The sequence below is a fragment of the Tauraco erythrolophus genome, chromosome 16 (genome assembly GCF_009769465.1).
Source record: "Tauraco erythrolophus isolate bTauEry1 chromosome 16, bTauEry1.pri, whole genome shotgun sequence".
Lineage (NCBI taxonomy): Eukaryota > Metazoa > Chordata > Aves > Musophagiformes > Musophagidae > Tauraco > Tauraco erythrolophus.
In genome coordinates, this window is record NC_141480.1 from 17,202,525 (window position 1) to 17,221,732 (window position 19,208).

Below are 19,208 nucleotides of genomic sequence, written 5' to 3' on the forward strand. Positions count from 1 at the left end.
AGGGAATATTTCCTAAGTCTTTCATCCACATCAAGGAAGTCACTGTTGAAAAGAAGAGGTATTGAATTTAACTGTTTTATTACATTAAAGATCTTGTCTGCTAAAGAATGGGGTTAAGGCATTTATATGCCTTAAACAGTAACTCTAATATAAACCCATGAAACTCAGATACTCTATTTCATTTTCATTCTGTTAAATTTTCTTCTCTTTCCTAGACATACAGAAAATACCATACCTGCTGAAATTCCTTTAGTTCAAGAAGTTACCACTACTCTCTGGGAATGGGGAAGCATCTGGAAACAGCTCTATGTGGTATGACATTTTTACATGCCATGTGTGGCCTGTTAATTTGTCCTCTTTATTCATATTGAGGCCTTGTTCAAATTAGTGTCTTTTCTTGGATGCAAGGCAGGATCTGGGAGGATTTAAGAAATGACTACTTCATCACTGCTTAGATGATTACTGTTTTCTTCAATGGCTTTAAATTAAAAGGCTGACTTACTGCTGAGTGGTTTAACTTCATGCCTTTAGTGTTCAACCTTGAGTATCCTGTATATGATAATTTTTTCACAATTGTTCTTTGTCAAGTTGACAAATTTCAAGATAGAAATATAAAATATAATGAAGGTGCATTTGAAAAATATTCATCATAAAAAAAGTTGACTTCATAAAGTGTTGACTGCTCCAGGATCCTAGCCATTGGATTTCATTTTTTCTCTGTTGGGGCAAAGAAATCCTGAATATGGTGTAGCTTTTCCTCATTAATATATTTTCTGTAACGTGTCACCACTTAGTCTTCCTTTTGTTAAAGTCAACAGTTAAAGTTTTCTTGTTTCAGTGAATGACACTGGAACTGCTTTAGTGACTTCTATGCATGCTCTCGCTTTTCTCTTAAAATGTGTTAATAATCACTAATCAATGTTGTTGTTCCCAGCATGCTCTTATTGGTATCTCATACAGAAGTAAATTACTTCTATAATGTTTTATTCTGATGAGACTTAATTAAAAAATTTTAAACCAGCACAATTAAATAAAACAAAAATAATGTAATTCCCTATCCCCGTATGAACTGCTTAAATTTCATGTCGTTTCTTTACAGTCACATGGGAGATTCTGTACTTTACAATTTGTGGGATGAGAGAAGGAAGGAAGCCAGGCTCAGTACTTTGCCTAATTCTTGCTTTTGCAATCACTGAGCATTAAATATGACACATCGTCAAGACCAACATCTCACTTCAACTTGAAGCTTGAACCTTATTGTTTTCTTTTATATCTTAGACAAATAAGAAAGAGCGGTTCCAGCAGGTGCAGTCCATGATGTATGACTTAATGGAGTGGCGGTCACAGCTTCTGTCTGGGACTTTGCCAAAAGATGAGCTCAAAGAACTCAAACAGAAAGTCACTTCCAAAATTGACTATGGTAACAAGTAAGTGGCCTACGTTGCTTCTGGAAAATATGATTAATTTTAAAGCACTCAACTAGAACAGAAATTATGGTAAAGTTTTCCTTTTTGCAGTTTTGTAACTCTTTAATGTGAGATGTAAACATACTGAATCTTCCTTTTTAAACTTGTTCCTGTTATTCCTGTGATACTAGTAGATACCGTGTTCAGACTTCTCATAGCAAATTGCTTTTTGAAAATATTAATTTATTTTTTAATTACAGATATATGAGCTCATCAGTTGTAAAGATCCGAGGTCAGATAACTGGCCTTTATATACACATATTACATCAGTATATTCAGGACCCAAAACTTCTCCATCCTTCACAAACACAGCCTACCTCTATTAATGTTATGCTACCACTTCAGAAGTGGTGTTGAGAGACCTTAGTGTGGTGGATGAATAGCAAAAGTCAAAAATGTACAGAGCTTCTGCCAAAGGCACCACTCCACCAGCCTACCCACCCAACCACCCCCTCAATTTAATAAGGAATTTCCAGGTAGAACTCTGGTTCTGGTAATAAAAGTGAAACTGGTAGGGATAGAATTGTTATTTGACAAAATGCCTTGTCTGCTTCTTGCTAATGAACAGTCACTGCAACACAACACGTTTTTGGCAACAATGGGGTTATTTTGGGTTGAGTGGTGTTCTACCATCTGATAAGGGGGGAGAAAGAGCTTGGTAAACAAAACTTCGTAGTATTGGTTTTATAGGCATTGGAATCTGCTTGTAAACTATATTTAGCTATTGCAAGTGACTGTGGTTATTGTGGCCCAAAGGCCTACATGCAGCTGAAAGTCTTGAGTTACTTGTGGCTAGGCATAGAAAATGACCACGAGATGTAACGAAACTCTTACCTTGTTCACTGTGACTTGGATGCACAGATTTCTTACAAATTGTATTCTTACTGAACATACTGTGGAAAAACACATATCCTGCTATGCTTTGTCGAGCTGAATGTTCACTCCAAGACAGATTTTACTTTGAAATGCTCCGATCAAAGAAGCCCAGCTCTGATTAAGACAATGCTAACATTTCTTTGCTTTCAGACTTATGTTTTCACTCTCTTCTTTCCAAATCATAAGACAATAAGCTGTTTCCTTTAGAGGAGCAGAGGTGGAGGGGATGTTTAAAATGGTTTGGGATTGTATAGAGGAAAAGTGAAAGTTGGTTAGTATTTAAGTGCCTGAAAGTATGGGGCTGAGTTGTGATGTATGAAGGAAATTTGCCAAACTGTCGAAAAGGAGTAGAGGGGAATGACAATGGAGGCTGAGTGGGTCATTGTGGGACAGGAGATTGAATGCCAAATCAGAAGAGGTTGTGGATAATCAGGTTAAGGTGATGAAGACAGCTTGCAGTCTGATACAGACTGCTTCCATCAACATTAACAGTGCCATAAGGGCAGCCAGTATGTTTTAGAAAGGTACAGTCAGGCATGAAGTAGACCGATTTTAGAGGGGGGTGGAGGAGTGAGATCCCGGATAGGCGAGAAATGCTGTCTTTTGGGTGAGGTGACACCATGGCATTGTGGGCAAGAATATCTAGGATGTATGGAGGCAAGACTTGGCTTTTGAATGTTGAGGGGGGCGAGGAGGGGAAGAGCAGAAGGAAAAAAGGCATGATTTGTATGTGAGCAAAGGGGTACAGAGCATAGTAGTTAAGTAACAGGACTGGGAGAGTAAGAGAGCAACATAAAAGCAGAAGGTAACAGGAAAAACCTACGCATCTTGATTATAAAGGTTATACGTTAAAAAGCAAAAGAGATGATGACTGCTTGAAGTCATTGAACATGGTGAATCTGTTTTATGTGATAGGCATTTAAATACTTTGGTGACATTACTATAAATTCCTAAGATGCATAAATACTGTACAACAGCTTGAAAGGAAAATCATGGTGTTGAGTTAAATTTTGCTTCAATCAAATACTGTTACATGTATTTAAACTTTATTGCTTTAAAACTTGAAGCAGCTCCTTGTGTGTACATTTCTAAGCTCTATTTTTATAGAAGGAAATAACCTTGCCATTATGCTCTTTGTATTTTCACAGGATACTTGAGCTAGATCTAACAGTTAGAGATGAAGATGGAAATATCTTAGATCCAGATAAAACTAGTGTCATCAGCCTATTTCATGCACATGAAGAAGCAACTAATAAAATCACTGAGCGAATTAAGGAGGAAATGGTAGGAATGACTGGCCAAACTTCATGCTTTCTTTGCTAAAATAAAAATGAAAAACCAGTACAAGAGTTGAAAGATGTAACCTTCTACTATAGAAGTCGGTGGAAACTTTTGCCTCTGATTGAACTAAGAGTAGATTCACATTAATGTGTTATAAATCTGGCTAAGCCTCAAATTAAGTTAGTTGCATTTGTGCACTGGGTTCAAGCTGTGGGCGAGGCTGAAAGCCTGTGTCTAAATCTGCTTCTAAATCCATTCTTGGATTCCTAAAATGAAATATGTCTCCTCATTCCATCTGTGGGCTACTCAATTGGCCGATTTGCATAGTGATTAGTTAGATATTTGGAGTTCAGGCTGCAAGCTATGACTAAGCAAAGCACTTTTTTTACAAGATCTTGTGACAACACTAGTTGTGTGCTATGTGTTGCTGCTTGCTAGTTTGATGGAGTTGAAGAATTTAAGCTCAATAAAGAACTCAGGTGAATTCAGCACAATCTTACTAACACCAGAAGTTAGCATGCCTTAGCAAAGCTGATGAGTGCCTAAATGTCATCTTGTAAAATGCAAAGCAGGTGACTGTACTTCCTTGATGTTTTTCTACATGAAATCTGTTCAGGGACTTGTAAGATACTTGGGCTCTTTTCTTCCTTCATGAGAAAATAAACAGTAATAAAGCCAGTAAAGCACTTGACAAGAAAAAGTTGGGCTGTCATGACACTTCAATAATGCCCATGACGAATCACTGGAAAACACCTTAGGAGTTTTTCTCATCAGTGTCACTAAATAAATCTTGCTTCCCAGACATCAAAATGTAATTAACTGACAATATAAGGAAAATTAAACTTGGTAGTCTGCAGTAGACTGTATTGATTTGTTTAAAAAATAGAGCTAAACAATGGATAAAAGTGCTTTAGGCCATCAAATGTTAAGTGGCTGTTTCTAGGTGGCTAAAAAGGGATGTCGGTAGCAATTAGGAGCCCATTTTTGAGTCAGTGAACCTGCTCAGCTGTCTCCTGATCTCAGTATGTAATTTGTTTGCTCTTCAAAGAGGTGGATCTTGTTTTGCTAGTTGTTCCTAGCGTGCTGAAACCCCATTAAGATGTGGATAGTAGGCCTTCTGCTATATCCAACTGGGTTCAAAAATCCTCTCTTTCAGACTTGCAGGCTTGCCTCGGCAGTGACAGCTTGATACTTTCTCTTCTCTTGAAAAGTGATGATAATGTTTCACTCTTTATGTAGTTACAAAGTGGCTGAAGAAGTGGCCCTAAGATATGAAAGTCATGGAACATCTCAAGTTGGAAGAGACCCGTAAGGATCATTGAGTCCGTCTCCCTGCTCTCTTCTCCGAAAGGGGTTTAAGTTCTTACAGCATAGCAAAAGCATTGTCAAATCTTTTAGGCATAGTCTTTTACTGGAATTTTAGAAAAGGACTTCAGAACAGTCTGAAAGCAGCCGGATTTTCTTGGGATGTAAGGTTTTGAATACATTCATGTACTGGAGAAAAACTTAACCTGGCTGTTTTCTCCTCAGTGAAAGTAAATGTTAAGATTTTCCAGAAAGGAAGGTTTCTGGAGGTGAAGAGAGCAGGGAAGAGAAACAGTTTAACTATTATTGGAAATACTCATAAAATAATCCCTGTTCCATTTATAAAAGGATATAAATTAATCCTTTATCCTTTATAAAAGGATATAGATTAACCTGGAAAGGATAATATGCTTAGAACCCCATACAAAGGAAGTTCCTACTTAGACTAAGTAAGTCTCCTAAGTACTGAAAAAGGTTGATTTAAGGCATCTCTGTCATCAGCTTTTTCACTACTTGCGCACCAAGGTGGCTCCCTAGTCTGGGTGCCGTGTTTTGAAGAACCCAGTCTGAGCTTTTTATGTCCTTGCATACAGTGAAGGCTCTGGAGAGGAAGGTGCGATCTTCCGTACCTATGTCACTTCTGCACCTTCTAACCTACTAACTTTCTAGCTTCGTAGGAGAAAAGGATGTTGGTACACTGGTGAAGCATTGCAGAGGATCAGAAACTTATTTGCTAATTATGTCTGCATTACTGTCTTTCAGAGGAATTTGCTGGAAACAAGCATTTTTATCCAAATTTTCTTATGTATTTTTGCTCCTATGTATGATAAAAATTGAAACTGCTTGTAGTATCTCACCATTTTAATTCATGGATTTAGCTAATGATTTTCCTCTTTCTGAGCAGTCAAAGGATCAACCAGATTATGCCTCATACTCCCGAATGTCTTCATCCCCCACTCACAGTCTATACGTCTTTGTGCGGAATTTTGTGTGCCGAATTGGAGAGGATGCAGAACTCTTTATGTCACTATATGATCCACAGAAATTAACAATTATAAGGTAAGCTTTCTTTTTTTTTTTTTTATTGCAGAAGAGTAGCAAAAGGAGCTAGCCAAAATGAAATAAAACAGTTGCCAACATGCTAGTCATTCAGAGGATATATAAATAAAAAGAAGAAAACAAAAAGAAGGGGAACTGTGGACAGATGTAGGTATTAGAAGCTACTAAGGAATTCCAGGGTAAGGGATCCCAAATATGTTGACAGGTAATTCCTGCATCGAACACTTCAGAATTTTGGAGAAGGCTGAAACCACTTCAAAGTCAAGAGATTGTTCTGATGGAGAATGTGGTGTGTAGAGCAAATTGCTGAAACAGGGGGAAGGGGACAAAAATGGGAGTAACTTATAAATTCAAAGATAGATTGCAATTCTGTTGAGTATCCCTGTCAAACAGGATGATGGTACCGTTTCTTCCAAAAACGGTGCCGTTCTGTCTTGTGTTCAAGTTATTTTTCAAAACTTACTGATGATATTTTGTATGGTATTTGTCTGGTATTAGACTTAAATAATCACCACAGACTATTGTGTGTTATGCAACCTTTGTTTTGTGCTGTGTTTTTTTTTACTGTGAAAGGGAAGAACTTGAATTGAACTTGTTCGATCACATGACAGTAAGATATTTTTCTTCAAAACAGTGAGAACTACTTGGTGAGATGGGGGAGCAGAGGCTTTCCAAAGGAAATTGACATGCTCAACAATCTTAAAGTAGTGTTCACAGTAAGTGTGTTGTTCTTAGCTCATATTTGCAAATCAGATTCTCTCTTCTATGTGGTCGCTATCAGAACTCCTGAAGATTGAGCAAGACGCAGAAGGAAGCAGAAGTCATCTTAGAAACAGAGCAAGATGACCAGTCATTGAGTGCTTTAAGGCAGTGACAACACTTCCATGTCCTTTCCTCAAATCAATTTGCTGCATCATAAACTTACTAATGACTAAAATGTTTCTTTTCAGCTCTACCTCTTAATTGCTGTAATTTTCTCTGTTTATCTTACCTTATACTTTCTTCAAACTTTTAACTGTCCGGTTTCTCATCCTTTCTGTGGGCTCAGTTTATTCCGTTGTGTGGGTTTTTTTTGTTTTGTTTTGTTTTTTCCCCACTGATTACTGAGGCTTAGTTTGTTATAGTGGAGGTCCTGTTTAAATTTCACAACTTGGTTCTTCCCCATATAATATTACAATTTTTTTGTTTGTATTTTAGGATCTTGGAAATAAAGACCTTAGCAGAGATAAAATTTATTTAGTTTGTCAAATTGTCCGAGTTGGAAGGATGGATCTCAAAGACAGTAACTCAAAGAAATACACACAAGGACTGAGGCGGCCTTTTGGAGTGGCAGGTAACTGACGTCCCCTGTGCGATGTCTGAAGCAGGACCTCAGTGGTACACGCGAGCCCTGGCCCATGGAATCTCTGCCAAGCCATTGCAGAACACAAGATAGCTGTGTCAACTGTCTTCCACATTTACATTTTTTAAGTCCATAAAGACTGTACCTACATTGGCTCTTTAGTTCAGGTCAGATATGTGCTTTTTGCATTTAATTTCCTAATAACTCGTGCTTACTGCTATGCAGTGCAAACCAAAGCACAGTATCACAGTATAATAATAGAATTCCTTGCAGATGAAATAAATCCAACAAATTTGTCCTCAGAGCACCACCAATGCACTCATACCTGTACTGGCAGGATTAGATGAAAACTAGTCTGAAGCAATTCTTCCTTTACACAAAGTCATGTCTGCAGTGTGGACTTTGCACTGAATGTCGTGCCCCGCAAACCAACCTCTATTGGGCTACAGTGCTTACTACTGAAAAAATCTGTGTTTACCTTGAGGCACAAGAACATTAATAAACATTAATCATGGATCAGAGGAAATATTTTGCAATGCTATTGTATGTTTCATGATTTTTCTTTTACTTTTCTAGTTATGGATATTACAGATATCATAAAAGGAAAAGCTGAAAGTGATGAAGAGAAGCAGCATTTCATTCCCTTTCACCCGTAAGATAGTCATAGATACAGTTTTCTTTTAATAGGCACAAAAATATTTCAATAACTCTTTGGCTGTAACAATCTGTGAAATGTTTCAAGAAAAAATAATTTTTCCTTTTAATAATTTTATGTTGTAATAGATCTAACTATTTAGGAATCACTCTAAAAGGCGTTTCAGACTTGACAGGGTTACATAGCATGTTAAATAAATGTGTATTTATATGAATGTGCTCCTTCAGACAGCTGGTACCATGTCCTGTTTAACAAAACCGAAGTTAAATAGTTATATGTACTCAACAGTCAGCTTTACAAGTATGGATAACTAGTTATTTATGTGCTTGATTCTGTTGTGAATTTGAGAAAAATCTGAGTAAAAATTGGGTTTCAGTTAAAAAGCAGTTGAATTGTCATACGTTAACTGTCTTCAAAAGAAATGCCAGACCAGCTGCTTAAAGATGTGGTGCTCGCAGATCAAATGCGTAGATGCCAGTATTCCCTGGAAATGTGTTAGTGCGTTCTACGTAGCACTGCTGCTACGTACTGTGGAGAATAAATCTAATTCTGACACTGGTTTATTGTTTTACTTGTTCACAATTTAATCCAACATATTTGTTATGTGAGAATCTGTTTCCAATTTCAAAAGGGGCTGAAAAAAAAAATTCCAAGTTCGTTTGTCAGGCTGTTTACCAGGGAAAGCAGACTGGACTGGCGTGTTGATGAAAGCATTCACATTGTGCATTCCTACAAAATGAGAAGCTTTCACGTTGTCAGTCTGGCACAAAAGGCTGTTCCTAAAGTTGTCGAGTCAGTCTCTTTCACTTCAGTGTACGCATCAGCTTCATGGGAGCGGTCTGCAACTCGGACTGAGAGCTAAAGAAATTGCACAACGTGTCATTGTAAGGTCAAGTACAGCAAGAGGACTGAGGCTGTTTTCCATCTATGTTTTGAATGGTGTTGGATATATCTAGCACTTAATTCCTAGTAGACATTGTTTTTTCTCTTGCAGGGTAGTGGCAGAGAATGAATTTTACACAGTCTCCTAAGCAAAGTTACCGCGTCAAAAGGAGACAGTGGTGGACAAGGTAAAGTAGATTTTTTTTTTTTGTTTAGTGGTTTTATGTTGTGGTTTTTTTAAGTAAAATAACGGAAGTCTTCTTGTACAACTCAGTTTGATGTTGCTTGCATTTTAGAAAAAGGCTTTTATGTTAGACCTGTAGAACTACCATGGAAGTGGATCAACTTTGAAGTTGAAAGTGAAGAATCACGAGTTTGTTGCAGAATCTTGGAGACTGTTTAAATTAGTAGCTACAGTTTTCAATTATAGAGCTTTTACTTTCAGATAAAGGAAGTGGAGGAAGTGAATTCTTATCATTGTTTGGTGGGTAGAAGAAGCAATCATCTCACGAGAGTTTGGTGGGTTTTTTTGCCATACCATAAATAATAATTCTTTTTAACAGGTCTCTGGGTAACTGTGAAATGCTTGTTGGAGATGTGATTCAGACTAGGAAGGACTATCCACATCTTGTAGACAGAACCACAGTTGTTGCCAGAAAGCTAGGATTTCCTGAAATAATCATGCCAGGTAGGAGGTGCTTTGTTTTCTCACAGCAATGGATTTTTTTTTTCATTCCCTAGGTTATCATCTAAGCATCAGCTGCAGCCTTATTTACTTCTGTAATGGGTAACGCAGAGCCTCTTTAGAATTCATTCTTCATGGGAAGTTTTGTTCAATATTAGAGGCTTACATAAAATAGTAAAATCCTTGGAAAGCATTTTCTAGTTCTTAAACAGAAAAAAATCAAGACAATGAGGGATAATCCAGCTCCTTGTACATTGCTTTCTTGTCTTCGAAGTAGATTACAGTGGATGTTTACTTGCATTTTAAATTAACCTTGTTTTTATTGTAACTTATTACTGTCCTTTAATAATAATAAATGTATGAATTCACAATCTCTTCTTTTTTTTTTTGATTTATGGCAAGATATTTTCCAATTCAAGTCACTGACTGTCTGCAGTGCTCCTTTTTAAAAACTAACACACACCAACCCCCAGACTCTTCAATTCAACTCTCAAGACTTCTTTTAAAAGAAGTCATTAATTTGCTCACAGGAGAAAATGAAGATAGGAAGTGCTCTCTAGAGAGCGAGCTGTGTACTTGGAAAACTCAGTAATGCATCATCTGTCACGTCACCAGCAGATGTCAGTGCAGGACGAGAATTGCTTCAAGTCGCTTTGAGGACTCCCGTTTGGTTGGTTTCACACCACGTTGTAGTATCTTCTTAGCCAACAATAATAGATATGAAAATTTTCAGTTCAGATGGAAAATAAGACCTTTTTATCTGTTTAACTGCAGAAAAAGAGGTATTCTGGTCAAGTTCAGTTGACCATATGCTCTCACAGAATTTTCATTGATTTTTAACCTTTCCATTTTTTTTTTTAGGAGATATAAGAAATGACATTTATATTACATTACTGTATGGAGATTTTGATAAATACAATAAAACAACGCAGAGAAATGTGGAAGTGATTATGTGTGTCTGTGATGAAGAAGGAAAAGTGATGCCAGTAAGTTTTCTTTTTCCTATATGATGGACATAGAAACATGAGTTATATTACAGAAGTAAGCCTTAAACTACTTATAAATTTTTATAAAATACCATTGTGCAAAAAAATGCACTTCCTTCACTTGTGTCATCTTGTGACTGATAAGTTTTATGTTTAAAGTGACATATCTATTAAAGTCCTATAAATGTCTTGCATAAAACTGTAATGAGACATAACACTGAATGACCTATTTTAGCTGTGCTGAAGAACAAATGCTGTTTCTGATAATTACTGTGTTCTGACTCTAGGGTTTTTCTTGTGGAAATTCCAGAGAAATGCAATTGGTACATTGAAATGCTAGAAGTACAGTTTCTGCTATATAACAAACAATTTTTTGTGCCAGGAAGACTGTGTCATTGTCCTTTGAATGTAGTACATGGCAAATAACTAAAGAACTGACAACAGAGGAATGCAGACAATGTATATATGCAACATAAATATTTACAGTGTCTTTTGCTTATCTATTTCACTTTTGAGGAATTTTTGTCTTTTCCTTAGGGCTTTTTCATACCAGTTCTGTGTACAGGTAGATTTTTGGCCTTTCTTTTTCTGAGCTTTACACTGTTCACTACATCAGTACTGTGATCATGAGGGTGAAATCATGATGATGCTTCTTGAGATAAAATTAAGATGGAATAACTCCTTCTGGTCCATGACTTGCTGTATGTTGATAAAATACAACTAAAATGCTTGACCTAAAATTTAACTTTAAAGCTTGAATGAAGAGAATCCTAACCCCATGTAATTCTTAGAGTCCATGCAACAAATTGTATCTTTGATTACAAAACACTGCCTATATATATATATGAAAACACCTAACTGCATGACTTGCATATACAGAGTTAACTCTGTTGTGAAATGAACTTCAGCAACCTCTATTCTGTCTATTTGCAGACAATATACTTAAAACACATAGACCTAAGTAGTCCTTAAGGAAATTAAATTAAATGCATTAAATCGTGCATTCAATATTATCTATGTTCAGTTCTGCATGTGCACCCTTTCTTAAAATATCAGCAAAAGTGGATTTGTCACTCTATGATCTGAAATATACGTTCCAATCATGCCTGCTTTCTGTGGGTAATATGTCTTTGACAAGTTTAAGCAACAATTTTGAGTTAATTGAAATGATGTTGAATGCAAGTAATAACAAAAGTGGTTTTCCCTTTTAGCCTCCAAAAAATGAACACCACTAAACTTTCAAACCCATAAATTTATCTTAATTTCAATGCTTCTGGTATCTATGAATCAAACAGGTACATATTCACTAAACAGGAAAGTGGTTGGCTCTGTTCAGGTATGAAACTAGTTGCAGTTGAAAAGCTAGCACTAGATTTACGCTTGCAAAAAAAAGGCTTTTTATTCCAAGTGCATGTCACAGAATATACATTCAGACAAGTTGGTGCATAGACCTTGAAAAATCTCTGTTCAGGCAGATAAGACATACCTTTCTGCAACTAAGTGACTCTGACCAGACCTTGCAAATCATCTTCAGGTATCAACATCACACCCTTCTTGTCACAAGGCATCATGATGTCTGAAGCAGACTTCTAAGATTCACTGGATTTTCAGCAGGAAAATTGCACTTCTGCAGTAGTTACTGTAGCCTATATAGGATTAGTTTCATCTCTGCCTTAAGTAGAGAATTTAATAGGTGTGCTTCTTTCAGGCACTTCAGTTTCACGTCTGATGCCTGGTGTCAGTGATACTGCTGCTTCAATTATCAGCATTAGCAGTTCCTCTGCATGTACAATCAACTGTGATCAGCTAAGACAGATGGATGTCAGACAAATCTATTCACAGATTCACTAAACTGAATTCCTAGGTTACAACAACTTTTGAACTTGGTCAGAACCTTGAAGTTGGATCTGTACTAGTTCTGATAGTCATTAGAGAACATAAAATTCTAAATGCTGAAAAACTGCAGGAGGTGCCTCTAAAACATTTAGTTTGTAAGTCACTTCGGCTCTGCAGCCAAACACTTCTGAGAATCTGCTGGAATAGAGTATTTTAAAGTAAATGGAGAAATAAATGGCATAATGGAGCTAGATTTCTTTTACTTTGTGTGTTTCTTCTACTAATTGAGGTGATGCCTTGGTCACTTAAGTTCATCGGTTTGAGAAATCAAGTCTCCATCTATTTATCACTCAGCTCTTCTTAGTGCCTGCTGTGTAACCCCTGTGGAATGCAGTCTAGGGGTAGGTCCAGTATACTTAACAGAAAATGTTTATTTTCATTATCTTCAGAGGCTTGGAGAATGAGGTATCTTCGTATTAACACTTGCTCTCTGGTGCTTTCATTACTCTTTCATTTTGACTGATGCCATATCCAAATTCAAACCTGCTTGTTCAAGAGAGGCCTTCACGCGCCATGACAGACACTTGTCCTGAACCTGTCGCTTTCATGGAATGCCTCCCGTTTCCAAAGGTCCCAGGCTAGAGGCGCACAGGGCCTTGGGGGCCGGTTAACGGGGGACAGGTTTGCCTCAGCTCCCAGGCCCGGGCCCCGGTGCCTTACCGACGGCAGCCACGCCCGCCGCACTGCTCCCGGCCGCCGCGGTGCTTCCGTGAGGGCGCAGAGGCGCGGGCCGGTGCGCTTACCTGTGGCTGAGGGCGGGAAGCGAAGAATCCCGCGGGAGGCCGCGGCGGGGCCGGGCTGCCCGGGGCGCTACGGCCGCCACGTTTTCCCGCCGTGCGGCGGTGAGGCGGGCGGGCGCTCGCGCCGGGCGGGAGTCGGCAGCCGGTCTCGCGCGGGTCCCTGAGGTAAATGTGCCGCCGAGGGCGGGAGTCGCGGGGCGGCTCTCGCTCGGTGGCCGTGCTTCTCCGTGCCTGGTTTTGCTCAAGTGGTAACAATTTAGAGTCACTAATGAGCCGCTAAGCACATTTCTTCCCTTCTTTTCGTAAGAATGCCGTTTGCTTGGGAGCGGGGGACAAACCCGTCAGCGAATATAGATCGGTTCTTTACTACCAGGTCAAACAGCCGCGTTGGATGGAAACGTTAAAGGTATGGCGTACGTGCTTTTCACTTGCTTTTTTTTTCTCTTTAATTTCTTAGTACCTCACACAGAAAAATAGCACAGCTTCAGCTTTTTCTAAAAAAACTCCTTGGTCCTGAATACAGCTGGAAGGATGGAGTGTTAGTCATACATCAGTTATTAGAGAGAGACGATTACTGAAGCTTAAAATTTGGCCTAGAAAAGGTGGTAAGGTTTTGTTTGGTAAAACAGCTGAGGCCATCTTAGATAACCTCGTGTTCTAACACGGCTCATCAAAACTGAAATACCGCATTGTCCCGTGGCGGTGAAACAGTGGAGGTGAGGAGCTTCTATTGCATGATTTAAAAAAAAAAACAACACCACGAAACAACTCTCCAAACCAAAACCCAACCCCCTCCCCCAAAACAGTACGATTTCAGAGAGAAAAACTGCCTCGAATTTCTTTAGAGATGCACCAATTAGTATGTAATCTAGTTTTAATGTTTGTGGAAAACGCCCAGAAGCTTCCAGAAATAGTTCTTAGGAAGCATGTCTCAGGCTTGCTGGCAAGCATGATATATTTTTTTTTTTGTGTGAAGACAGTATTGCCATGTATGACAAGCCTACAATTATTACACTAAGTTGTGCGACCAAGATTGGCCAGGACAGGGAGAGAATGGACCCATTCTGTTTTTTGCTTACTGTGGTGTTTTAATTTTAAAATTATTCTGTTAATCAGACTTTTATACAGAATCATTAACAGTAGATGCTTTTGAAAAGTACAGTTAATGTGAAGGAGTGTTATGCAGTAAAAATTGTAAAGAAGAGTTTTGCAGGAACATAATGGAATCCAAGTCATTAATGTTTCAGAACTATGAACTTAACATAAAAATATGTGTTTTTTCTTACATTTCTTTATTGCATATTAGTTATAAATAGGTATGCTACTTTAAGAATAAAGCATTTGTGAGTTCTTGGCATTCTACTCTAGGCTTTGAAACTGAATTTAATCACAAAAATATACTTAATTCATTTAGCTAGAATTTTCATACATTTTCACCTGTTTATGAAATTAATCACCAATTTGTATGAAACATGGAAGTTTGATAGTGCAGAGGTATTGCATAAGTCTATATGGTTAATAGGGTAAGTGATAAGACTGCAGTACGCTTATTTTCTAGTGTACAAGCACCTGTGTTCTTTAACTCACTGGATTCAGTTCTTCATTTATTTGGTGGTGCTAGACTTTGAGCAAAGTCTAACAGATAATGGTTTATCAGCCATCACTTCTGCTTAAGCCGATTGTGATCGGGCTGACTAGTTTTAAATGGTCTATGAAAGGCATTATGGAACCAGCAGAAGTGATGCTTATTTATTCTAAAACAGGAGCTTATTAAACATGAAATCACCTTCCACTGCTGCCCCCCATAACTATTAATTTTCTGATTTCACAAAAGGTAGCAGTCCCTATTGAAGACATGCAAAGGATACATCTACGCTTCATGTTCAGGCACAGGTCTTCCCAAGAGTGTAAGTAGGGAATTTTTACTTTATTAAATTTGAATTCATTGATGGATGGTCAGCTGATAATATTTTCTTCGCAGCTAAAGATAAAGGAGAAAAGAATTTTGCAATGGCCTACATAAGACTAATGAAGGAGGATGGAACAACTCTTCAAGATGGCATCCATGATTTGTTAGTTCTGAAGGTATTGGATCAGTTTTTTTCCTTGCTTTCTCCCACAAGACACCTTTTTTATTTTTTTTTTCCACATTGTTGCCTTGACTGCATTGTTTCTTTTCTTAGTGCTAGATTAACTTTATTTTTCTGTCAAATATAAATATTACATTTTTTGTCTGAACAAAAAACTGATGCAACTTGTTCTACAGTCAGTAAACGTTGCTCTAAATTTTGAGAGAGAAGTTATCTAAGTACAATGGAAGATGGTTACTCTTCTTACTATTTTTACTAAAGTTTGTGGTTTTGGCCTTCTGTAGCACAGAGGAAGTCATGCTTATGCTCAGTACCTGGATGTGTACCATTATTCTTGCTTGGAAGGGGTGAAAGTGTTCTTTTGGTTCATTTAGAATCTTTGTCACATGAATAATCACAGAATGTAATTTTGGGGAATTGATTGAAACTACTCTGTGTAGTTACTCAGGTACAAAAGTAGAAGTTTCAGGAATTTGATTTTGAATGTGAAGAATACTTTTGGCTCAACCTGGTTGGACACAGGTAGCATTTTTGACGTTGTCAACTGAAGCAGGGAACAGATGTGTCAGATTTGTTTTTCATTGGTTGTGTGTGTTTGGTTTTTGTGTGTTTTTTTTTTTTTCCTTTGGAGAGTAGTGTCTAGCAGGAACTAAGGACCAGAGATCACTTCCAATACAGAAAAAATTTAACTTTAGGTATTTCTTAGTGGTCTTTTTATTAAACTAGTTTGCCATAACATCAATGGCAAGTGAGATACATACAACTAAATCAAGTTGTTTAGGTAGTCCAACAAAGATTAATGGCACTGTATAGTTTTTTATCTTCTCTTCATTGATACCAACACTGATACGTACTTATACCAGAAGGAAAATAGTGATCACGTTGTGTGACTGTGTGTTAATGTTGGTTATGAAATTCCATCTAATTAATCCTTACATCAACTCAGTAATTTTTCCTAAAGTGACAGCATGGATGAGAAATGCTAACTGGAGTTGACCTAGTTTATGTTTGGGAGCGATAGACAGATTTTCTGACATATGTTTGCCTATTTAGTATTAAACACAGTAATTGTAAGCTGTAAGTCCTAAACAGTTGTATGTCTGACCTCTCAAAATAAGTAACTTGAAAACTCCTAAAAAAGCGTTCTTAACTTTCACTGCCTTAAGTCATTGAATCTTTTTGAGAAACTTTTGGATCAATTTCAACTCTTTTCCCCGTTTTCTGCCTAACTTGTCTCGAAAAGAGGAAGTCAAGATTCTATTCTGGTTCCAGAAATTCTGAGAAGTAATCATTCAGCAAGCTTGATACAATTATAATAGTAATGCTGTCTATTTTTTTTTTTTTTTGCATAAGGCGTTTGCCTTTTGTCTGTCTAGGTCTCTTTGCAGTCAATTTTTAACCTTATTTCTTGTTTCATAGGAAGTAGAGTCTGCACATCTACAGTTACTGAATCAGATATAAACCCAAAACTTTAGAAAACTATTCTAGAATATGGTTTTCGAAAATACTTGTTTGTGCAGAATTGTAGACTAAGGGACTCTGTAATTGAGTCAAATCTGTCATGATGTTGTAGCTTTAAGTGACAGAGCTTATAAACTCATTGGGGAAATTTTCTTCAGTAGTTTTGTTAAAGAAAAATTGTATTTTCTAACCAGTGAGAAGTATGATTTTTATTGTCTTTGTCTAAAACTGCTTTCTTGTCTGGAGGAAAATCAGAAGTTGAGACACAAAAAAAACCTGTGAGGATTGTGGAATGCAACTTGATGAAGTAGAGGAGGGAAAAATACCTGTTGGCTCTCTATTTTTGGACTGTTCCTTCTACTGAAAAGCATGAGTTCCGTGATACGTGTCACTTAGCTACTGCAGAGTATTGTCTAATTTAAAATACAGTCTTGCCGTGTCCTGATCTTTTGTGCTAAAGGTCTAGGTATTAAGTTATAGTGAGCATATTAAAATAATACTGCTATTCTTTTCCTATTCAGTCCATTTTCTGTTCTTAAATTGTGTGCAGACATCGTAACCATGTTGTATATATTCTGTGTACAGTCTTCAAGGTGATGCTCAATAGGCTGTTGTGTTCTGCAGCTATTGGTGTTTTAATGAGAAAACCGCTTCTGTTTTTACTCTGCCAGTGATGTCACCCCTCATAGTTCCTTCCTGCACCTTAAAACACAAAGCTTTATAATTTCAGTGTAGTATTTTCCCTGCATCTTCGTTGCAACCTTTCTTGCTGACTAACATTGGCTCTTGGTTTACCTGTATGAGCAACGCTGGCACTTCACTGTCCTTAATCCTTTAGTGCATGCATTTAATCCTGTAGAAACATAACTTTTTGTTTACTTTTGTAGAAAGTCCAAAATAAGTCTAATTTTAAATCTATAGGTGTGAAATATGTAATAAATGCTATGTTGTTTTTCAGGGGGAGAGTAAAAAAATGGAGGATGCTAGTGCTTATTTGACATTACCTTCTACACGTCAACACGTAGAAAATAAAGGAGCAACCTTAGTCAGGAACTCAAGTATTGTAGGGGGCCTTTCAGTAAGCTCACGAGATGCGTTTTATATTTCAACTCTTGTTTGTTCTACGAAGCTAACTCAGAATGGTATGTATCTTCTAAACAGGTAGAAGTTTAAAAAGAAGGCATTTGCACGAATGATAAATCACATGTTAAATTTGAACATCTGTGCATTTATTTTCTATTAGTGGGCTTACTAGGTCTCTTGAAGTGGCGTATGAAGCCAGAGCTGCTTCAGGAGAACCTGGAGAAACTGAAGATTGTGGATGGAGAGGAAGTTGTGAAGGTATGTTTTTATCTAGTTATTCTAATAATAGTTATTCTTCATGTTCCTTCGTGCCATGGCAGAAAAAGTGCTACATAATTTCAAAGTGAAAAAGAAACTTGGAGGGTCAGTTACAGTAAACATAGGAACTTAAAGAAGCCTGTCAATTATATGTTCTTTTACGAGCGTTGTTCAGTGTAATGCTTTAGTTACGGATGGTTTGCAAAGACATGAGCAAAGCTCTTCGTTAGAGGCAAGCAAGGAAGCAAGCACCTGGATGGAATTACTTCAGAGTGTTAGCCATCTTTTTTTTTTCTTACTTGTTGCTCCCAAACATGTCCGGTATCATCTACTGTTAGGCTGTGGAGATTTGCAAAATCATGAGTCAAATCTGCCTGCTTTCACTGGTGGTTAATTATTGAGATCCTTTCTGCTTTGTACTGTTTTATTTTGCTGGAAATTTTGTGCATGAATGGAGAATTCAATACCAAGACTATTACTCGGAGTCATTGGTGCTTTGGTGAGGTGCTTATGTATTTGCCACAGGTAACTTTAATTTTGAGCATGCACAGAAAATTTTATTAACAACTTGCTAGGATATGAAGGCAGTAATGGTAAAATATTTTCCACAATCTGTTCAACTGTTTGCTTTTGTCTAACTGAAACATCACAAATTATTCCTACTGCTTTCTTTAAAATTCTTAATATTAATTTACATGTTGTCATTAAAAGAAAAAGTGTATTATGTTCTCAGTGAAGTGCTTTGTTAATTTAATGAGTATAATAGGAACAAAAACTTGTTAATGTTTTGGAACGTTGCAGACACTATGTGATTGGTTTTACTCTATAAGTATTAGATGCCTCTCTGGAAAGAAGGAGGAAGGAGAACTTAAAAAAAAATATTTTTAACCAACAAAGATTTGGGTCCCAAGTCACTGGGGTGATTTCTTTTGATTTAAGGTAGACTTTGAATCAGACCATAGAAATATGAAATGTGTTTTTAATCCTCATGTATATGTGAAAATACAGCTATCTAAAAGTACATTCCTAATTCCTTAGTGATACAGATAAGTAGTTATGTTGTTTAAATAATATTTTTAGCTTTTCCATAAGCTTTGAGCAAAACATTGATTGCTCATGTGTCTGAGGATGTAGGTTCTTAAA

At 37.3% G+C, this 19,208-nt stretch overlaps 1 protein-coding gene across 1 annotated transcript in view; it reads left to right on the plus strand.

Annotated features, from left to right (window-relative positions):
- The window catches only part of DOCK2 (dedicator of cytokinesis 2), a 194,581-nt gene that overhangs the window by 15,446 nt on the left and 159,927 nt on the right, over positions 1-19,208 (plus strand). The window contains 18 exon segments of the mRNA XM_086621891.1: positions 3-58; positions 216-312; positions 1,279-1,427; positions 3,491-3,626; positions 5,833-5,987; positions 6,622-6,703; positions 7,185-7,320; positions 7,906-7,981; positions 8,979-8,998; positions 9,001-9,054; positions 9,430-9,444; positions 9,447-9,554; positions 10,413-10,537; positions 13,481-13,579; positions 15,008-15,080; positions 15,155-15,258; positions 17,683-17,866; positions 17,968-18,065. Of these exon segments, the coding sequence (XP_086478017.1) occupies positions 3-58; positions 216-312; positions 1,279-1,427; positions 3,491-3,626; positions 5,833-5,987; positions 6,622-6,703; positions 7,185-7,320; positions 7,906-7,981; positions 8,979-8,998; positions 9,001-9,054; positions 9,430-9,444; positions 9,447-9,554; positions 10,413-10,537; positions 13,481-13,579; positions 15,008-15,080; positions 15,155-15,258; positions 17,683-17,866; positions 17,968-18,065 (1,767 nt within the window).